Consider the following 26774-nt stretch of genomic DNA (forward strand, 5'->3'; position numbering starts at 1 on the left):
GCACAGACATAGATACTTGCAAAGCAATGCAAGCGAGTGTGAATTCACAGGCACACTTGTCAGATGCCACAGTCACCTCCTTCTGCAGGGCAGGAAATACCTACCATCAGATGAAAGACCTCAATTCAAACTAACAAAAAATACCACGAGTGCTTTGTTAAACCTCATTTTAAATTTGAAAGAAGAATGAATACATTCCTATGCACAAGAAGTTTAGAATGAACCCATACTATATTTTATTATCAACAGAGAATCAAGAACAAAATCAGAGCTTTCCACATCACTGACTTGGCACCCTCTCAGTGGGATGGGCTGTTTTCACACTGAAGTTTCTGCAGACCTTGAGAACTGAGTAGGTAGATGTCTTAGTTCAGGCAGCTGTAAGAAAATACCATAGACTGGGCGACTTAAACAACAAATGTCTATTTTTCACAGTCTGGAGGCTGGGAAGTTTAAAATCAAGCTGCACACAGATGAGGTGTCTGGTCGTGGCCCTCTTCCTGATCTGCCGAAGGCCGCCTACTTGCTGTATGCTCACGTGGTAAACAGAGATCATCTCTTTTGTGTCTTTTCATGAAAGAGTACTAATCTCATTCATGAGGGCTCCACCCTAATGATCTAATTACCCTCAATGCTACCTTCTTCACATAACATCACACTAGGAATTAGGGCTTCAGCATGTAAATTTTGGGTGGCACCGAGGAGCCAGTTAAGAAAAGGCACTGGGGGATAGGTAGGGAGCAGTCGTGCAAGGCCCCGAGGATCTGAGCCTTTGAATCTGGAGTGCAAGTCTGTTCTCATAAGGAAGGATCCTGAACAAACATTTGTTGAGGTTTTCGTTTTTTGTGTTTCACATAATTTTTTTTTTTTATCTGAGATAGAGTCTTGTTCTGTCACCCAGGCTAGACTGCAGTGGTGCAGTGGTGTGATCACAGCTTACCACAGCCTCAACTTCTGGGGCTCAGGTGATCCTCCCACCTCAGCCTCCCAAGTAGCTGGGATTATCAGCATGTGCCACTACACCTGGCTAATTTTTGCTTTTCATACTTCTTTTACCTAAGAACTGCACAGTGGAGTTGGGGAGACAGACACAGACACCAACACAGTCATACAGTACAGTGTGAAGGAATGAAAGGAAATAGAGTGCGCTGTGGGCAGAGGTGCCAGCTAGTCCCAGCTCGGGGGGAAGTGGGAAGAGAAGGTGTCATTGGTGGTGCCTGGTAAACAATAGCTGCTGTAGGCCGAGGCGGCTCACGCCTGTAATCTCAGCACTTTGGGAGGCCAAGGCAGGAAGGTCACTTGAGCCCAGGAATTCAAGACCAGCCAGGGTATAATGTAGTGAGACCCTGCCTCTACAATTTTTTTTTTTTTAATTAGCAAGGTGTAGTGGTGCATGCCTGTGGTTCCAGCTACTCTGGATGCTAAGCTGGGAAGATCCCTTGGGCCCAGGAGGTTGAGGCTGCAGTGAGCCATGATTGTGCCACTGCACTCTAGCCAGGGTGTTAGAGCAAAAGCAAGACCCTATTTCTAATAAAAAATAAGCAGGACAGAGGTGGTGTAAGCACAGAGAGAGGTGGGGGCAAGAAGAAAGAGACAGATTGGGATGATGAGGAAGGAGATTCGAGGTCGAGGTTAATACCAGGGGGCAGAGCCTGAGTACCACCTCCTTCCCTTCTCCAGGACTGGGTCCCTTTCAGGTGGGACTACATGAAAAGGGCTCTTCAGCAGCTGTGTTCACAGCAACTCATTTCCCACAGGTCAGAGTTGGCATTGCTCAAATCTGGGCTTCATTGCCAAGAAGTTTCACAAGTCTGCCAGGGGAAGTCCCTAGAATCTCCTGGATTTCTTGCTTCTTTCCTGTGGGACAGGCTTTCGAAATCTCAGAGGATAAAAGACCCAGGGAACATGCATCCCAGGAAAAGCTGGCTGAGAATATGGGAACAACCACCATGAACCAGAAGTCTCTCTGGGCAGGTAAGCATCCTGGGACTTCAGTCTCTCTGTTGACCTTAGTGTCAAAAAGTATCAAGCTAATGCAGGGGACCCTCCTGATCTTTCCTGAATGGGCAAGAAGGCAGCAGTAGCCAGAGCCCTTTGCACTGGAGGGATGTTCTCAGTTTGCAGAGGTGCTTCTTGTTCACATTAGAACTAGAGTTAAGAGACAGGAGAGAGGCCAGACTTTCTTAGTCTCTTGGTGTATGAGCGTTGTACTGGGAGTCACATCTCACGTGGGCTATGCTGTGGTTGCATTTTAAAACTTTTGGAAAGCCCCACGTTTCCATCCACAGAATGGTTTATTGAATTAAGTGTTTTCTAAACTCTCCCTTTCAACTCTACGGTTCTGATCCAAAACTCTGGCCTTTGTGGTGGCTGGGAATTGGGCTGAGAGTGGGGGTGAGGCTAAAGAAACAGGGCTATGAGTGAACAAGGGACATTTACCAGGAGGGGAGGGAGGGGATGTATCTGCCGGAGGAAAGAATCCATTTCTTTGTGTCCATACCTCTTTTACCTTGTCAGCCTCTCAGGCTGTGAAGGACCCTTGGTAAGAGCCTTTTGAGTTTCCTGTGGAACTTAGCTTAGCCCGGGACCCTCAAGAGGACAGCCAGCAGGGAGGCCGCCCCTGGGAGAAGGGCCTGGAGGTTGACCTGACAGTGCATGTGCCAAACAGTTTCTCTGACCATTTACTTAGTGGGTGTGTGGAGAACCAGCTTCCTCCTTCCCTGCCTAAAAAACATGTGAATCATCAGGAGAGAACTGTAGAGCCCTGTTTTCCAGCCCTAAGCTCTGCAGGGGAGGAATCGGCTCCAGCAGCTGTGTCATTCAAAGTTTTCTCTCACTTTTGACTGCCCCTTTCTTCACTTTCAGACCCCCAAGGGTTCCAGTGTGGACAATATCCTCAGGCTGGGGGGATTGCAGTTCCAGGAGTCTTGTCCAGTGGGGTTAGTTTCTGGGATCCAGCAGCCTGCTCTTTCTTTCCTTTAGGAGGATGTGTTCAGGACAGAATAATCTCACCAGTCTTCCTAGGGTAGGCATCCTATGGAGAAAGCCTGGGCATAATCTCAAGCATGTGAATTTAGAGCACTTCCAGGGCCAGCTCACACTGCTCAACTCATCTTACCTCGTTGTAAGAGTTAATTTTTTGTGCATAGGGTGACCATTCATCTCAATTTGCCTGAGATAGTTCTGGTTCAAGCTATTGTCCCAGGTAAATTATTAATGTGCCTTTTCACTCTCCCAAGGGTCTCATTGGACAGTAAACTATATGGTCACCCTACCTATATTCAACTCCAGTGCAGACTGTGAGCTTCTTGAGTGCAAGGAAGCCATGAACTGCGTTGCAGTTTCTCCAGAGTCCTGAGCAATGCTTGGCACAGAGCATATGATTTAATAGAATTTTGTTGGATAAATGAATGAAAAGATAAATTCCCAGCTAGGAAAATGTTTCTGCCTAGGGATACAGAGACCACAAGGCACCCCAGGGCTGGAGACCTCAAGGTCCTGTAAAGGAACCACAGCAGCTGTGGCTAAAGAGCCCAGATGAAGTGTGGCTCTATCTTATATGTGGGCACACCCACATTTTCACTGCCATCATCTGGGACAGCAGAACCAGGCTTTGCTCAACAGATTTCTCTTTCCACCCATCTTTTACAGGTCTAGTGGTCTTGCTGCTTCTCCAGGGAGGTAAGTAATCCACAAGTCACTACCACCTGGGTCTCCTGGCTTGGGTGCTTTCATTTTTCACGTCCATTTCCTTTCTCTGCTACATGCTTTTCCTTTTGATTACTCTCTCAGGTTCTGCCACTGACATAGTTATGACACTGAGTTTTTGTGCTGTGTATCTCTTTGTGTGTCCCTTGTTCTAGTTCTGTCTTTTTGAGCCACTCTCTCTCTCACCCCTCTCCCATACCTGGCCTCAATGTGTGTGCATGAATACGCACATACGCAATGTATGTATTGCCTGGCCTCAATGTGTGTGCATGAATACACACATACACAATGTACGTATTGCCTGACCTCAATGTGTGTGCATGAACACGCACATACACAATGTACGTATTGCCTGTTTCTCTAGTGATCTGTGTCCTCTATCCATCCATAGCTTCGTGCTCTGAAGCTTCGTGCTCTGTGGGTATTTCATATGTGGATGGTGTATCTGTCTCTCAGTGTATTTCTTTTTATTTTTCTGAGACAGGGTCTCAGTGTATGGTCCAGGCTGGAGTGCGGTGGCATGACCATGGCTCACTGCAGCCTCGACCTCCCAGACTCAAGCAATCCTCCCACTTCAGCCTCCTGAGTAGCTGAGACTACAGGTGTGCACCACTACACCCAGCTAATTTTTAAATTTTTTGTAGAGATGGGGTTTTGCAATGTTGCCAAGGCTGGTCTTGAACTCCTGGGCTCAAGTGATCCTCCTGCCTCAGCCTCCCAAACTGCTGGGATAACAGGTGTGAGCCACTGTGCCCCGACTCGATGTATTTCTTAACTGGGGTCTGGGTACTTCAGAGCCAGCACTAAAGGCCCAGGCCGAATGACCCTCAGAGGCTCTGGCGGAATGGGCGGATGATGCAATGGCTGTCTTGAGGAGAAAGTTTTGGCTTTCTGGGCCCTAAGGCAACAGCACTAGAATCTCATTGGCTCTATTCACTCAACTCCAGGATCTGCCTACAGGCTGGTTTGCTACTTTACCAACTGGTCCCAGGACCGGCAGGAACCAGGAAGATTCACCCCTAAGAACATTGACCCCTTCCTGTGCTCTCACCTCATCTACTCCTTCGCCAGCATCGAGAACAACAAGGTTATCATCAAGGACAAGAGTGAAGTGATGCTCTACCAGACTATCAATGGCCTCAAAACCAAGTCAGTAGGATGTGGGCGGAAGCGTACTGCACAGGGTTAGGGAAGGAATTTGGTCTTAAGCTGGGCCTAAGACCTACTATCTCATTCATCCGTTCATTCATTCATTCATTGATTCATCCATTCCTATGTATTTCTCTGGGTGTATTTCTGATCCTAACTGTTTTTCTCACCGGTGCTTCACTGAACTTTGCTTTGGTTCCAGGCCCTATTTGTCCATATGCTCTACACTTAAGAATTCTGTTCTTCAGACAGGGGTTTCCCTGGCAGCCAGAAAAGCAATAACCGTTTTTCTTCTACTTCAGGAATCCCAAACTGAAAATTCTCTTGTCCATTGGAGGATACCTGTTTGGTTCCAAAGGGTAAGACCACATCTTTATTTTTTTGTTCATTTTCCCACGTAATTTCTGGTCATCACCACTTTTCCTCCTCCTGAGAAGAGATATTGGACTGGGCTTTAAGAGGTTTTCCCTTGGCCAGGTAGGAAAACTGGTCTGAGTTTTGTCACAAGCCGAGGCACAGCATTCAGCTTCCTGGGGTCTTTCAAGGAATTCTTTCGGAGCTTAACACAGGCCCAGACAGTCAAGGCTTGCGAAAAAGTGGGCCATGAACAATATTCTAAAAATTCTTAATTATTTACAGAACGTTTTCTACTTTATGGATTATAGAGATAGTTTTAACTGGAAAGTGCAATTTTTTTTTAATCACTAGAGGGCTTGACTTTGCACCCTGGGGTGGGCTGGGTGGGCTGCTTCCACTTAGAAGCCCCACCTTGGCCCATAGCAGTCAGTGGACTACAATGTCTGGGGTCCTGGCTGTGCAGCCAGATGGCCTGAGCACAATCAGAGCAGCAGAGGAGACAATCCGTTCTGCTTTGCTTAAAACCAGAGTAGCTACTGATACAATCACACATTCTAGGTAATATTTTCTATTCACATGAACATGATATTCCACTTACATCAAGAGCTAAATGAAAATACATAAGGATAAAAATCACATTTTTCAATCTTCAACTAGAATTTATCTAATTTTGAATTTCTTCTGCTTTATTATTTAAAGTGCTAGCATCTTTAAAAATCCTGAGATCTTACACTCGGCTAGGAGAGTCTTGCAGTTTTTACAGAAGTCAGGTAGTACCACTTGTGCAACTTGTCAGTACTCAGTTACGGCTGCAGTAGGCATAGAGAAGCAGCAGGGGTTAGAAGACCTATGCAGATTTCTGCACACAGAAAGAAGGAAGAAAGATCGGGCTACCTAACTTCTTTGGTTCTGCGTTAACCCCTCCATGAACACCCATCAGTGTGAATGGGTTTCCATGGCAACTATCTTGCTAATTCCCAAATTCTCTCTCCTTCCTAAGATGTGCTTAGGTTTTGGTACAAACAAAAATGTCTTCATTCATTCATTCATCCTTGCTTTCATTCATTCATTCAGTAAATTCATTCAGTAAGTAATTGTTTACCAGTTTAGTGATTAAAAGTAGAACTTTGGAGATAGACATGTTTGGTTTGGATTTCCCTTTAGACCCATGCAAGCTAAGTTCTTCAATGTCCATGTGCCTCAGTTTTCTTTAGCTAGACAATAAGAGTAGTGACAGAATTTACCTCAGGGTGATGTTGTAAACTCAGGCAATGCAAGCAAACTGTTCAGCATAAGGGCTCAATGGTTGCCGTGATCATTATTATATGATTATTATTGTTATTAGGTAAATGCCAGGCTTTGTGCTGGGTCCTGTGCAGAATAATTATGTATGTGAAACACACAAACTTCCTTCTAAGGAATAAATTAGTAAATTTCTATTGAATGGGCATCTCTCCTAAAATTGGAGGCATCTGCCCAGAGGCTCAGGTGTGATGGCTTTCTGATTATTGTAAGCACTTTCAAATGCAAGAGAAAAGCTAGAAACCTATTTCCACCATAGTTTTCTGATACCAGGCCAGTTTCTTGCTATCTCTTCTACTCCGAAGCTGAGAGACATGCAGGAGTTAAAAATCTCAATTAAATTGAATAAAACAAAATTAATTCATTCAATGCTCTAAGAAAGCCTTGGGGTGGGAGCTATTGTAAGAGGTGAAAAGTGATACAACTTAAAGGTTACGTCCCGAGAAAAATCCCAGTTTCTCATCTACAGCTTTGGGTTTTAAATGCTGTTGGTGCCCTTGGAGTGGGCATCTGAGAATCAACTTCATGGCTTCAGATGAAACCCTTGAGGAGCTGCTGCTTTCAAGCCCTGCTTTTCATCGGATATCCTGGGGGTGGGGAGATGTGCATTGCCTGTTTGTGACCGGGATGCTTGTTTGGGGACCATGAAGTCACTGGAGTCCAGTTCTTTTTCCTGGAACTTCCCTATATGTTACCCTGTTGAGGCGCATGAATCAGGATTAGCACCCCCAGTCCCAATTTAGAGGTAGCCAGACTGGAACTCAGAGAGCAGGTCAATGACAAAGTGGCCGTCAGAAAGGACTCTGACCTGGACTCGAATCTAGCTCTCCTGACCCTAAGCCCACCACATTGCAAACTGCTTTTCCAAGGGTGTAAAATGTTAAAGAAAACCAAAGCTGGACAGTATTTAAAGCAGTAAAACAGATTTTATTCAGGAAATACTGCAATGGAGGAAAAAGACCTCAGTATGGTGCTAAGTTCCCTTCCAAGGATAGCAAAGGCAAGGGAGGAAATGTAGTCAAAGAGCACGCTGGGGAAATCAGTGGATGGAAAATCATAAAGGGAAAGCATCAGGGCTAGGAGGATTCTTGCTCAAGTGATTCAACAGAATTCCTGCTGAAGGAGGCCAGAGTGCTAAGCTATCACCTGGGGGATAGAGGCGGGGAGGTGAGGGTGATCAGGTACCAGGAGTGGGCTTCTCCTGCTAAACTGACCTAGCAGGATTTTTGCTAAAACCAGACACTGCAAACACAGACACAGAAGCCTAAGGTTGAGGTCCAGCTGGGAAGAGAGCTCAGAGAAGCCCACCTAAAGTTTGGTCAAAGGCAGCTCCGTTACTCTCAGGAAGGTCTGCAGAAAACCCAATCTTCTTTTTTTTTTTTTTTTTTTGAGATGGAGTTTCGCTCTTGTTACCCAGGCTGGAGTGCAATGGCGCGATCTCGGGTCACCGCAACCTCCGCCTCCTGGGTTCAGGCAATTCTCCTGCCTCAGCCTCCTGAGTAGCTGGGATTACAGGCACGTGCCACCACGCCCAGCTAATTTTTTGTATTTCTAGTAGAGACGGGGTTTCACCATGTTGACCAGGATGGTCTCGATCTCTTGACCCAGGGATCCACCCGCCTCAGCCTCCCAAAGTGCTGGGATTGTAGGCTTGAGCCACCGCGACCGGCCAACCCAATCTTCTTTTACCTGGCCGGATGAACATTCTGGCCCAACAATCCTTCTTCTCTCATCTGCTCCAAAAGGGAAAGCATTAGAATAGATAAATTGTAAGTGAGTATTGGGGAAGAGAAGACTACTTCAGGGTTTCTTTGAAAAATATGTCTCACTACGGGAGTTACTTATCCTTTCCAAAAAGACGCTTGTATTGCTTCTTCTCAGGTTCCACCCCATGGTGGATTCTTCTACATCTCGTTTGGAATTCATTAACTCTGTAATCCTGTTTCTGAGGAACCATAACTTTGATGGACTGGATGTAAGCTGGATCTACCCAGGTCAGAAAGACAACACTCATTTCACTGTGCTGATTCATGTAAGTCAGACGCCATAGTGCACTCAGTACTCTGACATGCAGAATCCACAGACACGCTGGGAGAGAAAAAAGAAGAGATTGAGTCTGGTGGGCAGCCCCAGCCTTTCTGAAGCCCCCACTAATGGGAGAAAAGCCCCTGTTCCTTGCTTAAGGCAGGAACAATATAAAACAATGGAGCCCCCTTATGTATTTATTTTGATGTTCATTTTGATGAACAAGGAAACAAAGTGTTAGAGTGTGGAGACATAGGATTTCCTGGGTACTGAGGTAGCCTCATAGGAGATCTATCAGGTAGAAATCAAGATAGTTATTTCCTGGGTACTGACGTAGCCTCATAGGAGATCTATCAGGTAGATCAGAAAATCTATCAGGTAGAAATCAAGATAGTTATTTCCTGGGTACAGTGAGGCTGGGATCCTCCCACCTAATGTGGAAACTTCCTGAGCAGATACAGGCACAAGACATCTCATGTGGGATGGAGAGGAAAGTATTGATCTTTTCCATCTAATGTGGTTCTAGAAACCTCATAGGTTCCAGGCAAGAAGCTTAGTGCTGTACTCTAGGGAGGGAAATCTAACACTTTGTTTCCTTGTTTTCCCTAGGAGTTAGCAGAAGCCTTTCAGAAGGACTTCACAAAATCTACCAAGGAAAGGCTTCTCTTGACTGCAGGTGTTTCCGCAGGGAGGCAAATGATTGATAACAGCTATCAGATTGAGAAACTGGCAAAGTGAGTAGATCAGAGCGACTTTCCATCCCTCTGCTTCCAACTTGGTCCATGCAAATGATGCATCAGCATGTTTGAGGGATGAGAGGAGGAGGCAGAAAAGGAAGGTCACTGTCCTAAGCCTGCATCATTCAGCCAGGAACAGCTTCTTTACAGAGACTTTCAGTCCTTCTAGCAGCATCAAAGCCAAAACAATTACTTACAGTTGTTTCTACCACTGCTCGTCACAAAATCTCTCCATTTGTTTTTGGCCCTTTAGAGATCTGGATTTCATCAACGTCCTGTCCTTTGATTTCCATGGGTCTTGGGAAAAGCCCCTCATCACTGGCCACAACAGCCCTCTGAGCAAGGGGTGGCGGGACAGAGGGCCGAGCTCCTACTACAATGTGGTGAGTGGACCAGGGAAATCACAGGGGCACTGGCTGTGGATGTAGGGTGTTAAGTGCAGCATGTCTAGAGTTACTTCTGTCTGGAACTGAGGAAGATCCACGTGCCCAGGAGGGATATGGGTAGCCCCAGGAGCAAGTGAGTGCAGGAGAAGTGCTTTAACCGGGCACCAATAAAATATCACCTGGAAAATGTCAGAAGTGCTGACAGCTGAAGTGCCCTGAGCTCTGCCTCTGGCTAGAGTGCCTCTATTCCAGTCGTCTCTGGATTTTCCATCTTTGATACATTCCTTGGCACCTACACAGAACTTGTACCTTCCTGTGTCCATCTGCATTCCCTATTTAATTCTATCTTCAAAACAATGCCCTGAGGTCAGCTGGGTAGGAATTATTACTCCCACTTCACGGATGATGAAATAGAAGCTTGGCAGATTCCATTGACTCTTCCGGGTTGTGTGATGTGAAGACCCTGGTGGTAGGAAATGAGAAGTGAAAAAGAAAATGTTGTTGATGTTGTTCTGGAACAAAATGGATGTACCCAATGGGTTGTCCTTGCCCACTGCATAGACAGAGCTGATTTATCAAGATAGGGGAATCGCAATAGAGAAAGAGTTTAAGTCATGCAGAGTCAGCTGTGTGGGAGACTGGGATTTTAGTATTACTCAAATCAGACTCCCTAAAAATTCAGGAATCAGGGTTTTTAAGGATAATTTGGTGGATGGGGGTCAGAAAGTGGGGAGTGCTGATTGGTCAGGTTGAAGATGAAATCATAGGAGTTGGAAGTAGGTTTTTCTTGCTGTCTTCTGTTCTTGGGTGGAATCACAGAACCAGTTGAGTCAGATTCTTGGGTCTGGATGGTGTCAGCAGGCACATCAGAATGCGAGATCTACAAAGTATCTCAACCATTGATCTTAGCTTTTGCAACACTGATGTTATTCCCAGCTGCAATTTGGGGAGGTTTGGAATCTTGCAGCCTTTGGCTGCATGAGTCCAAAACCATAACTTCTAATCTCATGGCTAATTTGTTAGTTCTACAAAGGCAGACTGGTCTCTAGGCAAGAGGAGAGCTTGTTTCCAAAAAGGGCTGATAATCGTCTTTGTTTCAAAGCTAAACTATAGATTAAATTCCTCCCAAATTTAGTTTGACTTACACCCAGGAGTGAACGAGGACAGCTCGGAGATCAGAAGCAGGATGGAGTTGGTTAGGTCAGATCTCTTTCACTGGCATAATGTTCTCAGTTACAATTTTTGCAAAGGCTGTTTCATATAAATGGATGTATATTCCTAAAATTCTGGGAGAAAAAACATCTGAGTTGCATGTCTCCAGGCCTTCATATTCAAAGTTACAAAATGGATCAGTCCAGAGCCAGATCTCCTGATTTCTGGTTGGGGTTTTCCAGGCCTTCATGTGGCTACGTGACATCAGCCTCCTTCACTCCTTCCTCTCTGCCAGCTATCTTTAAGGATGGGGAGACATGTCTTTGTCTTCTCTAATCCCTTATTTTGTTCTGAGAGCAGGAAAACCAAAACTAGCCTCTTACCTCCCAATCTGTCTATAAACCAAAAATGAAATTCTAAGCCCTCCAAACAAATCCTTCCTCTTGGCTAAGGGCAGTCCACGGTTAACCTGAAAAATTAACTCAGGTCATGATGGGAACTGGGGTGTCGGACATGCCTCACAGCTGACCAACATTAACATCAACACAGAGACCAGAAACATTTACGATCTAGTCTCTCCAAAGCCTGCAACCTGGAGCCTTTAACTGCATGATAAAACCTTGGTCTCCACACTGGCTTATCATAACCCAGACATTCCTTTCTATTGACCTTTCAGGCCTTTAGATAATAACTCCTTCAATTGTCAATCAAAAGATCTTTGAATTCCCCTATGACCTAGAAGCCCCCACTTCTGGTGGTCCTGCATTTCTGGAGTGAACCAGAGTACATCTTACATGTATTGATTGATGTCTTATGTCTCCCTGAAATGTATGAAATCAAGCTGTACCCTGACCACCTCAGGCACATGTTCTCAGCATCTCCTGAGGGCTGAGTCATGGGCCATGTATCACTCATATTTGGCTCAGAATAAATCTCTTCAAATATTTTACAGAGTTTGACTCTTTACGATGACATGTCCCATTTGGTCCAAGGTCATTGTGAGGCCTCATGGACAGCCACCTTTGTCACTATTCACAATGAGCCATCATGTAGACAAATTCCATAGGGATTTTGAGTTGACTCAAAAGGCAAAGGAAGATGGTGATAATCTTGATTTCATGTTTTCTAGGTTTCTTGACTGATTTCTTTTGTGATCCACCATCTAATTCCTTTCAGAAATTAGAAAAAGATGCATAAACCTTTTGGCTAAAGAGTATATGTGCATTAGAGCAAGCACTCTGGTCCTGCGGGGTTGGGTCTGTTCACACTCGGATATAGAAAAGAAACCAAGCAGTCACCTTTGTGAAGTTTGGAATAGAGGCTAAAAAAGGCCTGACACCTTGCTTTCCGCACGCTCTGAGCCTCTATCTCTCTTTCCATTCTAGGAATATGCTGTGGGGTACTGGATACGTAAGGGAATGCCCTCAGAGAAGGTGGTCATGGGCATCCCCACGTATGGGCGCTCCTTCACACTGGCCTCTGCAGAAACCACCGTGGGGGCCCCTGCCTCTGGCCCTGGAGCTGCTGGACCCATCACAGAGTCTTCAGGCTTCCTGGCCTACTATGAGGTACCTGGAACCCCCTGTGCCCCCAGCTGCCTGCCGTGCCTGGGTGGCAGTTCCAGCTTCAATCTGACAGTACAGTAAAGCGTCCTGAGTGTTGTGAAGGGGAGTTTAGAGTACTGCTGAACGTGTGAGAGGAGCTCCTAACTCTGGCTTGGAAGAGGGTCAGGGAATGCTTCCTGGGGGAAGTGAAATAAGCTGAACTCTGAAGAGAAGATGGAGCTAGCCAGGAATGGGGATAGGTAGAGGAGGTATGCAAAATTGAAAAGGAAGACCACCCCAGGTTCTTGATTTGAGCAGCTAAGTGGATGGCAATGCCATTTACAGAGATAAGGAAGACTGGGAGAACCCAGTGGAGACTGGTCCTGCTCATGAGATCAGTGTTGGACGTTCTGAGTGTGAGGAGCCTGTGGGACATATAGATAACAAGTGAGTCATTGAATATATGGATTTGGATCACAGCAGGCCAGTCTGCATCAGACAGATAGATTCAAAAATATCAGCATAAAGATGGTACCTGAAGCCAAACCATACAGTGAGAAGTGAAAGGGGCCCAAGACAAACCCAAGGACTTCCTGCACCTGAGGGATGTGCAGAGGGAGGGGAAACCACTAAGGTAACTGACAGGGAACTACGAGAGGGGTGGGCGGAACCCACACAGTTCTGTGCGGAAGACCTTAGAGAAGTAGGTGTTTTGAAAGGAGGGAGTGGTCAACTGTGTTAAATTCTGTACAGAAGTCAGACAGATCACGGGGGTAACAAAAGTGTTCAGCTAATTATACCATCATTTCTCTCTGCCCTCCAATCTAGGAACATTTATTTAAAAAGCACAGGGGAAGATAGAAATCTAACAATAAGTCAACCAACAGAAACTCTCTGGACACTCCCATATCCCAAACTGGGAACTGTGAGAGCTGGAAATAGGCAATTATCCATCCTTATCTCTAGAGTGGTTGTTGTCAAGGTAGAAAGAATGTAGAAAACAAACATAACTAGTTAAACTAAAGTTCAAAAACAAGGTAACTATAACATTTAATGAAGTCACAGAGGCATGGCAAAACAATATGGGTTTGAATGATCCATACATGGTGGAGAGTGACATGAGGTCAGAGATGGGTGACTGGGGACGGCTCCATGGAAGAGCAGAAGTTTATGCTGGGCCTTGAAGGATGAGTAGAACTTTAATCAGGTAGAGCAAAAAATATTATTCTATATCCTGGTCTCTCTTTGGAGTCCCAGCCTGACCTCTCATTGTGGGTGTGGACATGCCATGGGCCCATGCTGAATGACTTGACACCCACCAAGGTATCCATTCAGTATAATTGCTCAATTTTTTCCTTCACCTTACACATGGGAATGATTGACACATCATCAATTCAACTGGCAAGAGGAATGGGACATGGATCATTGTGAGAGTCCTCATTGAATCTCAGGGTGCCTGACAGATAAGAGGTGGGAGAGAGGTTGACCCATCCTTGGGTACTTTTAGGTTGATAGCAATAACACTCTTAAAATAAGAGAGAAGAGAGGTCACTGCTCAGAATCTGCTGGTAGGGTTTTTTTGTTTTTTGTTTGTTTGTTTTTGAGACGGAGTTTCGCTCTTGTTACCTAGCTTGGAGTGCAATGGCGCGATCTCAGCTCACCGCAACCTCCGCCTCCTGGGTTCAGGCAATTCCCCTGCCTCAGCATCCTGAGTAGCTGGGATTACAGGCATGCGCCACCATGCCCAGCTAATTTTTTTGTATTTCTAGTAGAGACGGGGTTTCACCATGTTGACCAAGATGGTCTCGATCTCTTGACCTCGTGATCCACCCGCCGTGGCCTCCCAAAATGCTGGGATTACAGGCGTGAGCCACCGCGCCCGGCCCCGGGTTTTTAAATCAACCTGTAGATAGGCACTTTTCCATCTCATGGGACGTTTGATTCAATTGTTCATAATGACTCTAGGTCATTACAACTTGGACAGGTTTGATATTTGATTAAATATTCAACTCACATTTTCTGCCTTCCTTGTAGTAAGCATAAACGTGTAGTTCATTCAAAAAGAGTAATCCAAAATGGATTTTCTATGATGTTGAAATGCGTTATTTTTCATTGAAGATGTATCTTTTTTAGAGCTCCTCCTTATGTTAACAGAAAGAATGTAGCTAATGATAGAAAGGGAGTCCCAGGACAGGGGATATTGGGAATGGGAGGGGACAAAGGGGGAGTAATGAGATTGAAGTGGAGAAACTACAAGGTGAGGAACGGTGGTGATGATCTTGATAATACTTCACATTTGTAGAGCACTTCACTGTTTCCAAAATAATGTTAATGTGTATTAGTTCATTTGATCCTAACGACACTGTAAGGCAGATGTGTTGGAAGCATTATTGTAATTATTTCCATTTTGCAAACGAAGAAGTTGGAAGATATATTGGTCGGTCCTGGAGTCTGATCTGGAACTCAAGTATTTTCTGATTTCTGGCTGCTGTGTCTCCTCTTGATGAGACTTCAGCGCAGACACTTCCCAGTGGCTCACCTTGGGCCACCCACTTTGTGTGATATAGGTAGTCATTTCTCTCATTGTCTGATCCTTGGGATAAAGGTTCTGATACTTTTCCCAAGTTTCTAGTGGCTCACCTGTCCTGTCTATTCCCATCAAGTTTCAAGAATAACCCATTACTGACCCTCCTGTTTCCCTTTTTCCTGCCAGATCTGCCAGTTCCTGAAAGGAGCAAAAATCACGAGGCTCCAGGATCAGCAAGTTCCCTATGCAGTCAAGGGGAACCAGTGGGTGGGCTATGACGACGTGGAGAGTATGGAGACCAAGGTAGGGGGGCAGCAGGCTCTGGAACGGGCAGATGCACCTTTGGGGTGGAGGTTGGAGGGAATGGGGGTATGTGGTAAAATGCCTGAATACTCTACGTTGAAAGAGAGAAGCTTCTGAGGCCCCAGACTCTAGGATGGGATTCAGCACCCTCTATAGTTCAAGTCTAGTAGTGACTCTATGCCATGCCTGTGAGCAGCTGTGATACACGTAGAAGAGTTGGAAAGGATGCAAAAAATAGTTGAGAACAAGAGCAGGGAGAGGGAATAAAGGGGACGTTGGTGCCTGTATAGGTAATTTACTTTGTCAATTATCTCAGGACAAACTGTCAGTCCTTCTCACGGATTACCTAACTAAGAGGCTCCAGATTCCTGAGCCTATCATTTCTTAGACCTTGGTAAGACATTTGTGCTCCTTTCATGGTTAGGGCAAAAAGGAGGCTTAAGTGTAACTGACAATCCTGGCCACTTATCTTGTTAAGGGCTTCCTAGTTTCTTTCCTTATTATGAAGAGCTTTCTTAGCCTCCAAGAATGCCAGACCTTGAGTGCGGTGACTCTGTGAGTCAGAATGAGAGATGGCTAATGCTGACTTGGTGACTCTCTCTCTGAGCAATTTTACTCCTCAAGGAGTCTCTAACTCCAGAAAATAAGTTAGTCTACTGCTGCAGTCTAAGCTCAGACCCTCATCTGAACCTGATGTGGTCCTGGATATTTAGGGGCCTCTTCTAATCTCTATATGTCCTTCTGTGCCTCCCATAGGTTCAGTTCCTAAAGAATTTAAACCTGGGAGGAGCCATGATCTGGTCTATTGACATGGATGACTTCACCGGCATATCCTGCAACCAGGGTCCTTACGCTCTTGTCCAAGCAGTCAAGAGAAGCCTTGGCTCCCTATGAAGGTAACAGTCTGCGCTGAGGCTGGGAGTGTGCAGAGAGCTGGTCAGAACAGGCACGGGAGACTGGAGGAGATCATCTTCACATATTTGGACTAATCCTTTCTCATGCTCTTTTGGCTCTTCTGCCATGTTTTCTTAGCAATTAGGCTGGTTCTGCCCTTTTCATAGGCATCCCATAGACTTTTTAAATAATAATAATATCAATAAATTTTAGCTCATTTTATTGAGCATGATATGAGCTAAAGACTTTTATTACACATATATTAGGGATAAACATTGACTCACCACAATTCTTGGTTATAAAACCATCAGCCTGTCTTAATTTTCTAAATCACAATAAATCTGACTCTACCTCAATTCACTGGACTGATGATAAATTCAGTCTCAGTCATTACCTAATGCTCTTTTCCCCCACCCACAGTTGATATTACTTAGTCTAGACATTCGGTGGTCCCATGGTCATTATTGATAAATGCCTCCCTGTTACTTTAAAGGTTGATGGCTTTGCTGCTGCTCCATCCCTGGGCCCTCGGGTCCCTAGGTGTGCTGTATATTCTCCTGTGCAGATGAAGGCTCTTGCTGACCAACCAGCTATGCTGTGATCCACTGGTTCTAGGGCAGAGGGTGGTGAAGCAGGTCACTGCGTCTCACTGCAGACAGACAACGGAAAAGGACTGGCTCTGCTATCCTGGCAAAGGGCCTAGAGCCATTTGAAAACTCTTGATCAGATGATTGGGTAGCAGCCTTCCAACTCTGAGTATCCTTGCTTAGTGATTTGACTTAGGCCTCAGTTAACTGAGTTGGGCTTTGAAACATTTTTCCTTTTGTTTCCAGGATTAACTTACAGAGAAACAGGCAAGGTAACCTTGCTGCCTGGGGCCTGTTCTCTCCCAGGAATTCTCTTGAACTCCCGACCTCAGGTGACCCACCCGCCTTGGCCTCCAAAGTGCTTGGATTACAGGCGTGAGCCACCGCGCCCAGCCTCTCCCATGAATTCTCACATGGGATTCCCCCTTGCCAGCTGGCCTTTGGATCTCTCTTTCAAGCCTTTCTTGACTTCCTCTCAGATCGCGGATTGGGCCTGGCTTTGTTATCCTGCAGCTATTAACTTGTTGCCCTGAAGTACAATTAAAAAGTTCATCCAGTATGGCCTCATTTGTTCAGTCCTTGACCCTGTGATATCAGGCTGTCCTGTCCCTACTATTTGTGGGGTCCAGAGTTAGGGTGCAAATGAAGGTCTGCATATTAGATGTTTAAATATTTAAAACAGCTCATATGCTGTTAAAACATGACTTAGGCTCCAACATTAACACATACAACTTTGCAACCACTTTGAAGATCAGAATCTGAAAATTTAGAATTCTTAGACTCCTTGGAATTCCATACTGGAATGTGACTGCGTGTGTCCTCAGCTCCCAGCCAACAATCTTTTTCTCTTCTCATCATTGGCTCTGTCTCTCACAGTAGAAGCCTAGTGGGCATACCTGTGGACATTGTAGGCTTTGCATCCAAGCTTCATCTGCACTCTACCCTCGACCTACACACACACACACACACACACACACACACACACACACTCTGGGCTATGCATGTGTGCACACCAGCATTGTGGTCCACTCTCAGTGAAGATGGGCCCAGGGAAAAGTCATGCATAGGCCCTGAGAGTGTGCACAAGTTCTTCCAGCTCTTTGGGTAGAAATCTGGATATCTGGATCACTATTTAGAAGAGGAGGTACGTGAGCTTAAGGTGAATGTGCTTCTAGCTTGACAGTCTCCTTACCTTGTGGGGAGGGGTGCAACTGGAAGAGGGCCCAAGAGGGACCCTCCGGAGGAGGGTCAGCAAACTATGGACCACGGATCAAACCTAGCCCACTGACTGTTTTTGTAAATAAAATGTTATTGGAAGACAGCTACACCCTGTTCGTTTACATATTGTCTGTGGCTACTTTCTCTCAACAATGGCAGAGTTGAGAAGTATGACCAAGATGGGATAGCCTGCAAAGCCTAGACTATTTACTCTCTGGCGCTTTACAGAAAAGTTTGCCAACTCCTTTTCTAAAGCATGGTATCCATAGCACCAAGCCTAAGGCTGATTCTGATGTCAGACACCTCAATCTTAGGATAAACTGTTTCCCCCATTTTCCCAATTTCTTCTGATCTTTTCCTTCTAGAAAAGTCACTTCTTTCCTGACCTTTGAACAGCAGTTTCATGCACGTGTTTAATCCTCATTAAATATGCTTGTGAAGAAGCTTATAATAAGCACAATTTTCAGATGAGCTAAGCAGAGTATCAGTGCAAGGGTACAAATCTGGTAAGTGGTGGCAACTAGACTGAATCCAAAAAGGATTCAGTGGACACCAGAATGTCTGCGGAGGAGGGGATTAGAGGTGGCTACACAACCCCTACACAACCACATGATCGAAGAGGCACAGGGTGGGAATGCTAGGAGACTTTTTTCAAAACTGCTTTGAATATCTTATTATGACAGAAAACCCCAGACGTACATACCAAAGAATGGGAGTGGCAAGCCCTGATGGACACTAGGGGAGGTTACCCTGCAAGGTCCCCTTGAATGCTGTTCCAGTGCTCAGATCTTCTTACTACAAAGTAGAAATCACTTGGGCAGCTCTCTGGGTTTCTAACTCTGGCTTTCTAACTTTGCTTCTTATGGTAATTGATTTCTCAAGAAACAGAAGAGCAGAGTAATGAAGAACACAGTCTGGAGCCAGATCTCCTGGGTTCACACACACACTGGCTTTGTCACCAACTTAGTGGCTACGTGACCTTGGGCATATTATTTACCTTTTCTGTGCCCCCAGTTTTCTCATTTTTAAGGTGGGGATAATAACAGTATCTACCTCTCAGGGATATGATGATGGTTAGGTAAGTTAATATTTGTAAGGCATTTGGGCAAATGCCTGACACATCACAAATATTATTTGTGTTTGCTGTTATTTTCATTAAAAGGAAAACGTTAGATAAAACAAATATAACGGCTCATTTGAGCAAAGAATGATTCAATGAATAGGGCAACACTCAGAACGAGAAGAGGTTTGGAGAGCTCTGCTCCGCAATATAGAGATATGTATCAACAAAATAGAAAGGAGAGAAATAGTTTAATTGGTCACAGCCAGGAGTCTGCCTTATTTAAACATGGTCTGATCAGTTGGCTGCCTGTGATTGGCTGAGATGTGGCTACTGTTACAAAAAACATATACCTCTAGGTTAGGTTTCAGTTTATTTACATACTACATTAGGTTGCAGTTCATTAGTAGGAACTCAAACTACAGAGATAACCTTAGGCCAAATTAAATTTAACACTTCCCTTATCCAGCTGCCATAATGGGCACGAGAGAGTATGGGCAGCTGCCCAACACAGGAACCTTGGCCTTGCGTGGAGCTACGAGCCCATTAAAGGTATGTCTTGGGCTCTGAGCCCTGAACTCTATGGAACACTCTCTCATGCTTGCTGCCAGGACAGAACCGTTTGTTTTGCAAACATCCAGTAGAAGATTAAGGAAATCAAGTCCTCCTGATTGGCTATGTTTGGGGAGGGATTCTGGTCATTTTTTTCCTTTTGTTTTCTCTCTCCTACACCCCCACCCACTACAATCCCTTTGAGGAGATCTTTGTAGGCTAAGAGTCTTATGCGAAGGAGGAACCATATTGTAGAGTTGCTCAGAGGTAGTATGGGTGAGTCAGGAGGTCATAAGAACCCAGGCCCCAGAGTCAGTCTGTCTCTGCTTGGATTACAGCTCTGCTGCTTCTTGGTGTGACCTTTGGCGGCTTGCTTATTCTCTTGTGCCTCACTTTTCCTAATATGTAAAACAGATGATAGTAATAGCATCTTCCTGAAGGGGTAGTTTTGAATAAATGACTTATTCAATGACTTTGGACCCTAGGTCAGCCTCATACTTGTGCCAAAAATGCCATTTTCCTGTGAAGCATTTAGCACATTGTAAGTGCTGAATGAATGTTCGCTATTATTGTTTTCAATACTGATCCAGTTCTAATTAGTCAATGCCTCCAGTTTTTGACATTCTTCTAGGGTTCAGACAGAGGCTAAACAGTCAAAAGCCTGGGAAGGATGGGGACAGACTGTAGGTAATAAATAGCCTTGGAAATGCCATCAGTCCTGCACAACCACACACAGGTACTGAAGTTTCTAGGACCCATTTCTGTTTTCTTTGTGAACCTAAATTGCCTTTAAATGGATCTAGCCTCAAAGCTCCCAAGGGTCTGATTAGCAGCTCCCCCAGGGCTAACTTGTTTTCCAGAGAGGGTGACCAAACTGTAGAAAGGAGCCCAATAAGGGTGATCACTGGGCTGGTACAACAGCACATCCAGGATGTGGATGGGTGACTTGGAAAAGAATACAAGTTAAAAGCTTCGTCGGAGTTGAAAAGTAGAGTGAAGCTGTTTCTGGAAAAGGTGAGTTGTGGCTTTAGTGTGAAGAGACTGCCCTGGGAAGGGCCCCTCTGTCTGAAATCTCCCCTTTTTCACCTTCAATGCCCCCGGTGCACCTCTCCACCAATCTGGCTTATCTTTAGGATCCATTCATTCAACGTATGTTGATAGAGAGCTGACTGTGTGCTGGGTAGTGCTGGTAAAATAAGAATTATTTAGATTCTCAGCATTCTATTTGTGTGTCACAGAGGTGCCATCACAGAGCTCACAGTCTGATGGGAAGACTAATAAAACAATTATCTTTCAGTGTGGTAAGGGCTGAAAAGGGGATAAACACAGATATCAGGGGAGCCTCGAGGGAGAGCAGGGAGTTCCAGTCCCAAGGCCCCTGCTCTTGGGAAGTCTTCCCCGGCATCACCTGTCACATGGCATTGCACCTATGTGCTTACAGGTATGAGTTTCCACTGGGATGTGAGCTCTTTGAGGGCAGGGACGCTGCCTATGTATTCTTCTGATCTCTAGCACCCAGTACATCATATAGGTTTATTGAAAGAATAACAACACATCCTCCTGGCTCCTGAGCCATGTACCATCATCTGAGCTTCCAGGTAGCCAAGTGAATGCCTACATTAGCCACCTGCTCCAAACACATCGTACAGTAGCCCATGTTGGGAAAGGGTTTATAGAGCAGAGGGGGTGTCAAGCCCCATCTCCCTTTCTCCATTTACTGGCCAGGGCTGCCCTAGGCTTGCCCCTTCCCAGCCAGAGAAAGGGTGACTCTGGCACCCTCTGACCAAGGTCTCTTTGTCTTTAGGTCTGGCCCTCCTGCTGCAACTGGGTAAGTACCCTATGAGAGGGTGGAGAGTGCCAGAGTATGGGGAGGGGAACATTAGGGCAGGGCAAATCTCTGACTTCCCTGCCATTCCAGGTACAGCAATCAAAATCATCTGTTACTTCACCAATTGGAGCCAGTACCGCCCTGGGATTGTCCACTACATGCCCGAGAATGTGGATCCTTGCCTGTGCTTGCATCACCTACGCATTTGCCGGCCAACAGCCAGATCAAAACCATCGAGTGGGATGATGAGGCCCTCTATGCTCTATGCCGGCATCAATGGCCTTAACAACTAGTGAGTTATGGACTTGGACTTTGTGCTGGGTTGAAGGCTTTTACATGAGGTTTTTAGGAGTTCCACAAGAGATGCTGTCACCAGAATGTTTTGCCTTTGAGTGCTGTCCACAGTCACTCTCATGCCATGCCTCATTGGTAGAGCTTTCAGCATTCTTCTCCCCAGGAAAGTCAGATTGCTGTCATTTTTCTGAATTATTTTCTCCAGGAAATTCAGCTTCTCAGCGTTCTATTCTGTGTGTCACAAGAGGTACTATCCACAAGGGATTCTCTGTGAATAGTATCCCCTGTTGTATACAGTATGCTGCTGTACAGCTCATACTAACGTATGAACTAGCTACCAATTTAACCTAAAATTTAGCCTAAAATGGCACCAGTTAAATTCTTAGCATATTTATTAGGTAACTACTCTGTGTGAGGCACTTTTCATTTATATGTTGTATACCCACACATTAAATGTGATGAAGTGGGCATATTAAAATCATTTTAAAGTTGAGGAAGCTGAGTCATAGGGAGGCTAAAAGCTTTCCTTAGCCCACAGAACCCAGGAAGGCTGATTACCTCATCAGCTAGGCTGACACTTTCATCCCGTCAGGAATCTGGTGGGCGGGTTTTCTGGTCCAGCTCACAGGACCTGGTTTTCTGCTGGGAGACGCCGTGGTGTAACGACGGACTTAGGTGCGAATCCTGGCTCTACTGCCTTACTCGTTGGATGATCTTGGTCAAGTTACTTAATCTCTCTGAATATCACTGAAAAGTCGAATGATATTAACAGTTTCTGCCTTGTGGGATTGTAAGGGTTAAAGAAGCAATGCATATAAAGTGCCTGGCACTTAGCAGGCACTCAGTAAACGGTAGGCACTTCCACTGCCTGTGCTCCCTACCGTCTCCTTGACTCAGACTTCCAGCTTTCTGGCCTTGGGTATCTGGGAAGTTCCAGCCAATCTACTTTTTGTGCTAAGGGATTGATTTCTGCCTCCCTCATCCTCCCCAGGATGCCCTGTCTTTTCTTCCCTGAAACTCCCTGCTACGCCAGGGTCCATCAGCCCACTGACAGAGATGGGAGCAAGAACGTGCTTAATGAGTTATTTATACTGTGTCCTGGAGGAGTCATGGCACAAGGGCCCCTTAATCCTACAGAGAGCTCAGTTCCCAACACAAGGCCTTGTGTGCGATGTGAGGGTGGAGGGGCCGACTGGCAAATGACAGCTCCTTGTATGTGGAATTTCTTTACCCTGCTATCTTTTTGTCTTCAGCAACACAGAACTGAAAACCTTGCTGTGTGCTGATGGCTAGAACTTTGGAACCCAGGGGTAAGACCTTGTATTGGGATTGAATCATTTCCAGATTAGTCAGTCTCTTCCAAACTCCAAAGGCTGTAAGTTTCTCTAAAGTGAGCGAACCCTGACCTCAGACCCCAGTGGAGACATCTTAGAATTCTTCTCTGACCAGGTCTCCTGAAATCTGCTCTTCCTCCATCATAGCTCTTACCACACTACTTTTTAAATTGAACATCTAATGATTTTGTATTATATTATTTTTAATTTTATTTTTTAATCTATATACAATAACTGTACATATTTATGGGATACACAGCGGTGTTTACATATAATGTAGAGTGGTCAGATCAGGGTAATCAGCATATGCATCATCTCAAATATTGGTTTTGTTTTGTGTTGAGAACATTTACTATCCTCCTTTTAGCCATTTGAAACTATATAAACTACATATTATTGTTAACTATAGTTATCCTATACCATGCTGTATTTTAAATTTCATTTGTTATCTATGCCTTCCTCTATATGAGACCCTCGGGGGCAGAAACTGTTTTATTCATCACTCTATTCCAGCAATGTTAATAAATGACAGAATGACTTAACAAATGACAATAGATGACAGAATAGCTAAATGTATGTCCAGGCAAATAGTAAGTAGGATAGGTGGCCAGACAGAATATCCAGGAGCTTAGGCTACTGTGATTTAGGCTACGATGACTTATTGACTCCAAATTCTCTGACATGGTGGCCACTGCTGAGAACCGATAGACCTTCATCCAGTCCGCCATACAGTTTCTGAGGAAGTACAACTCTGATGGGCTGGACCTTGATTGTGAGTATCCAGGCAATTGCAGCAGCCCAGCTGACACCAGCAGCTCTTCCCCATCCTACTGAAGGTGTCTCACTCTCACTGTGCCCAAAGAACACAAGATCTGGCCCGTAACGGGTGAGGACAAGGCCTCTCTCTGGAGGAGGTTCTGAGAAAGGCTGAATATATGCTGGCCAGGGGTGTGGATCTCACCATTTCTGGCTCACAGCCTCATCTCTTTACTGTAGGAACAGATCTCTCTTTTGGGGAAAACTCCCATTGGCGGTGAGAAATATATCTTTGAGCACCAATGTTGGCTTTGATGCTCTTATTTTCTTCCATGACTAATTTTTCTGATGATTAGATACAATCACATACAGCTTGCAGGGCTGGTGGCCATTTTTATCTCTTTAATATAATCTCCCTCCTTTTGTTTTAAAAAAATTTTCTGCTCTGGACATTATTTGTTTATTTTAAAAGTTAACTCTCAGAGGATGACTGAATTCCCCTCATTTCCAAGTTTTTGAAAGACAGCCTACTGTTGTCCCCAGAGATCAACAACAAATTTTGGGTCAAAAGACTCTAAACCAAGCCCTTTGCAGCTTTCTTCATAAGAGCTGCGACCTTGCCACATGCTCTCTGGTCCCTCTAGCCTGCGTCCAGTGTCTTTGGTTTCATAGGAAATGCATGAGGCTTTTGAGCAAGAGTCCACCCACAGCAACAAGCCCAGATTGCTTATTTCTGCTGTCAGCTGGCAAAGGTACCATTGAGACTGCCCACCAGATCCCCGAGAAGTCAGAGTAAGCAAACCCAGGAGCTCATATTCAGAGCTAAGTGACCCTCAGACCTTTCCCAGGTATTGCCAAATGCCCAATGGCAGTGATCAGTGCTTAGGTACCCAAGATAAAGAGGAATCTGTCTCAGAGAAATGAAATGACCCCAATTCCTGAGGAAGAGGCAGAGGAAGCCAGTACGAATGCTGGCCTTATTTCTAAGTCTAATTTCCAAGGTTCTCTAAAGTAAATCGCTATTTGGAGAAGGTTGAGTCTCAAGCTTCTGCAGGTCCTGAAAGTCTTAGAGTAGCCAGATACTGATCATGGTGTGGGTGCCTTTTACATTCCAGGTGCTCTTGAGATGAAGGTGATGGAGACTGGAATAAAGAATAATAATGCATAAGGGAATCCTTATGTCACAGTAGCAAACAGCAAATTCAGCTGTTTGACAAATCTGCAGTCAATTTGGGATTAGGAGCATTAGGGGTGGTGAGTTAGAAACAAAGTTTTCCCTCGAGCCATTAATTTCCTCTTGTTTCCTCTCCCAACCACCTAAGTTACATGAACTTCATCAATGTGATGACCTACAACCTAAGGGGCTCCTGGGAGGGCTTCACAGGAGAGGACAGACCCTGTTTGCAGGACATAATGACCAGGGAGGTGGCATATATTTTAATGTGGTGAATGAGGAAACAAGTTCTCACAGATATCTTCAAAGCATGTCACCGAATCCCTGGCCCCAGATTGCAAGGGGGACCAAGAAACTCGATTGATAGCTCATGTTCTCTACCTTCCTGTTGCTATGACTGATTGTATCCATTCATCTTTTACAAAAAAAGGAAGCAGAATAATGGTTTGGGATAATCCCAAACATTGGGGAATTTAAAAAAATATCTTTTACAGTGGAGGTATCCAAGATTAGGAGCAGCTCAGGATTGCAGCTCCCCATGAAAGCACAGAGGGTGAGTGGATGCTGCATTTTCAGACGGATTTTCATTGCCCACAGACCAGGAGATTCCCTGGCAGAGGAGCCCCACAGGTCACCAGGAAGGCTGGTTTGGCTGGCATGGCTGTTTTGCCGGCACCCTGGAGCGGCAGTTCTCCATACAAAATACACAGGTCTGGGTGCCATTTTAGCTGGCAACTGGAGCTCCAGGAAGGCAGAGTCACCCATTTATCTGATTAAAAAGGGAACTGAAGCAGGGAGCCAGGCCAGGACATTCCTGGACAAAAAAAAAGCCACAAATTTCAGCACTCCTGTTTCAGACAGTGCAGTGGGTTGCCGCATGGGAAATCACACAGATCCTGGTGCCTTTTCAACAGGCGACTGGAACACCTGGGAGAGAGTCAACTGTTCAACTAAAAAAAAGGGCTCTGAGGCAGAGAGCCAGGTGATCAGGCTCAGCTGGTCCCACCCCCACAAAAAAAAGCAATCAGAAACACCGAGGATTGAGAGTTTCACAGCAATCCCAGCTGAACCCAGGATGGTCCAGCTCTGTGGGGGAGGGGCGTTGCCATTACTGAGGCACTCCACCACTTTGGAGGTAGTCCACCATTGCTAAGGCAGCCCACCATTACAGAGAGAGTCTGCCATTACAGAGGTGGGCTGGCTTTGCCAAGGAAGTTCTAACTACACCTGTATAAAAAGGACAGAAAAGAAGTTCACATGGCAGCTGAGCAGAGCCCAAAGCAGCTCAGCAAAGCCTCTGCAGGCAGACAATGCCTAGGCTGCCTTCTCGCTGAACAGGGTAGCCCTGAAAAAAGGCAGCAGCACAACAGAAACTCATAAATAAAGCCCTAACTCCCTGGGACAGAGCATCTGGTAAAAATAAAAAAGGGTGGTAGTTTATGAGTTCTGCTGCAGCAGACTTAAACCTACCTGACCAGCAGCTCTGAATGAACAATGGAGCTCACAGCTCAGCACTTGAGCTCCTATAAAGAACAGATTGTCTCCTCAAGCAGCTCGCTGGTCCCCGTATATCAAAAGAGTTGCCTCATAAAGGACAGCTCAGACTGACATCTGGCAGGTATCCTTCTGGGACAAAGACAGCAGAAGAAGAAACTGGCAGCAACCCTTACTGTTCTGCAGCTGCTGCAGGTGATCCCCAGGCAAGCAGGGCCTGGAATGGACCTCAGCAGTCCTATAGCAGAGGGGTCAGACTGTTAGAAGGAAAACTGAGAAACAGAAAGAAATAACTTCATCATCAATAAACTGGATGTCCACTCAGAGACCCAATCTGAAAGTCAACAACTACAAAGATGACGGGTGGATAAATCCACAAAGATAGGAGAAAAC

At 45.3% G+C, this 26774-nt stretch overlaps 1 protein-coding gene across 1 annotated transcript; it reads left to right on the forward strand.

Annotated features, from left to right (window-relative positions):
- The first annotated feature begins 1882 nt into the window (after positions 1-1882).
- Positions 1883-17228, forward strand: CHI3L2 (chitinase 3 like 2). The gene is made up of 11 exons (XM_035253061.3): positions 1883-1974; positions 3652-3681; positions 4656-4857; positions 5160-5216; positions 8398-8548; positions 9151-9275; positions 9532-9661; positions 12202-12384; positions 15074-15190; positions 15947-16086; positions 16918-17228. Exons 1-10 carry the CDS (start codon positions 1935-1937, stop codon positions 16082-16084), a joined length of 1173 nt encoding a protein of 390 aa, XP_035108952.2. The 5' UTR covers positions 1883-1934; the 3' UTR covers positions 16085-16086; positions 16918-17228.
- Positions 17229-26774: the final 9546 nt, after the last annotated feature.

This window comes from Callithrix jacchus, chromosome 7, assembly GCF_049354715.1.
Source record: "Callithrix jacchus isolate 240 chromosome 7, calJac240_pri, whole genome shotgun sequence".
NCBI lineage: Eukaryota > Metazoa > Chordata > Mammalia > Primates > Cebidae > Callithrix > Callithrix jacchus.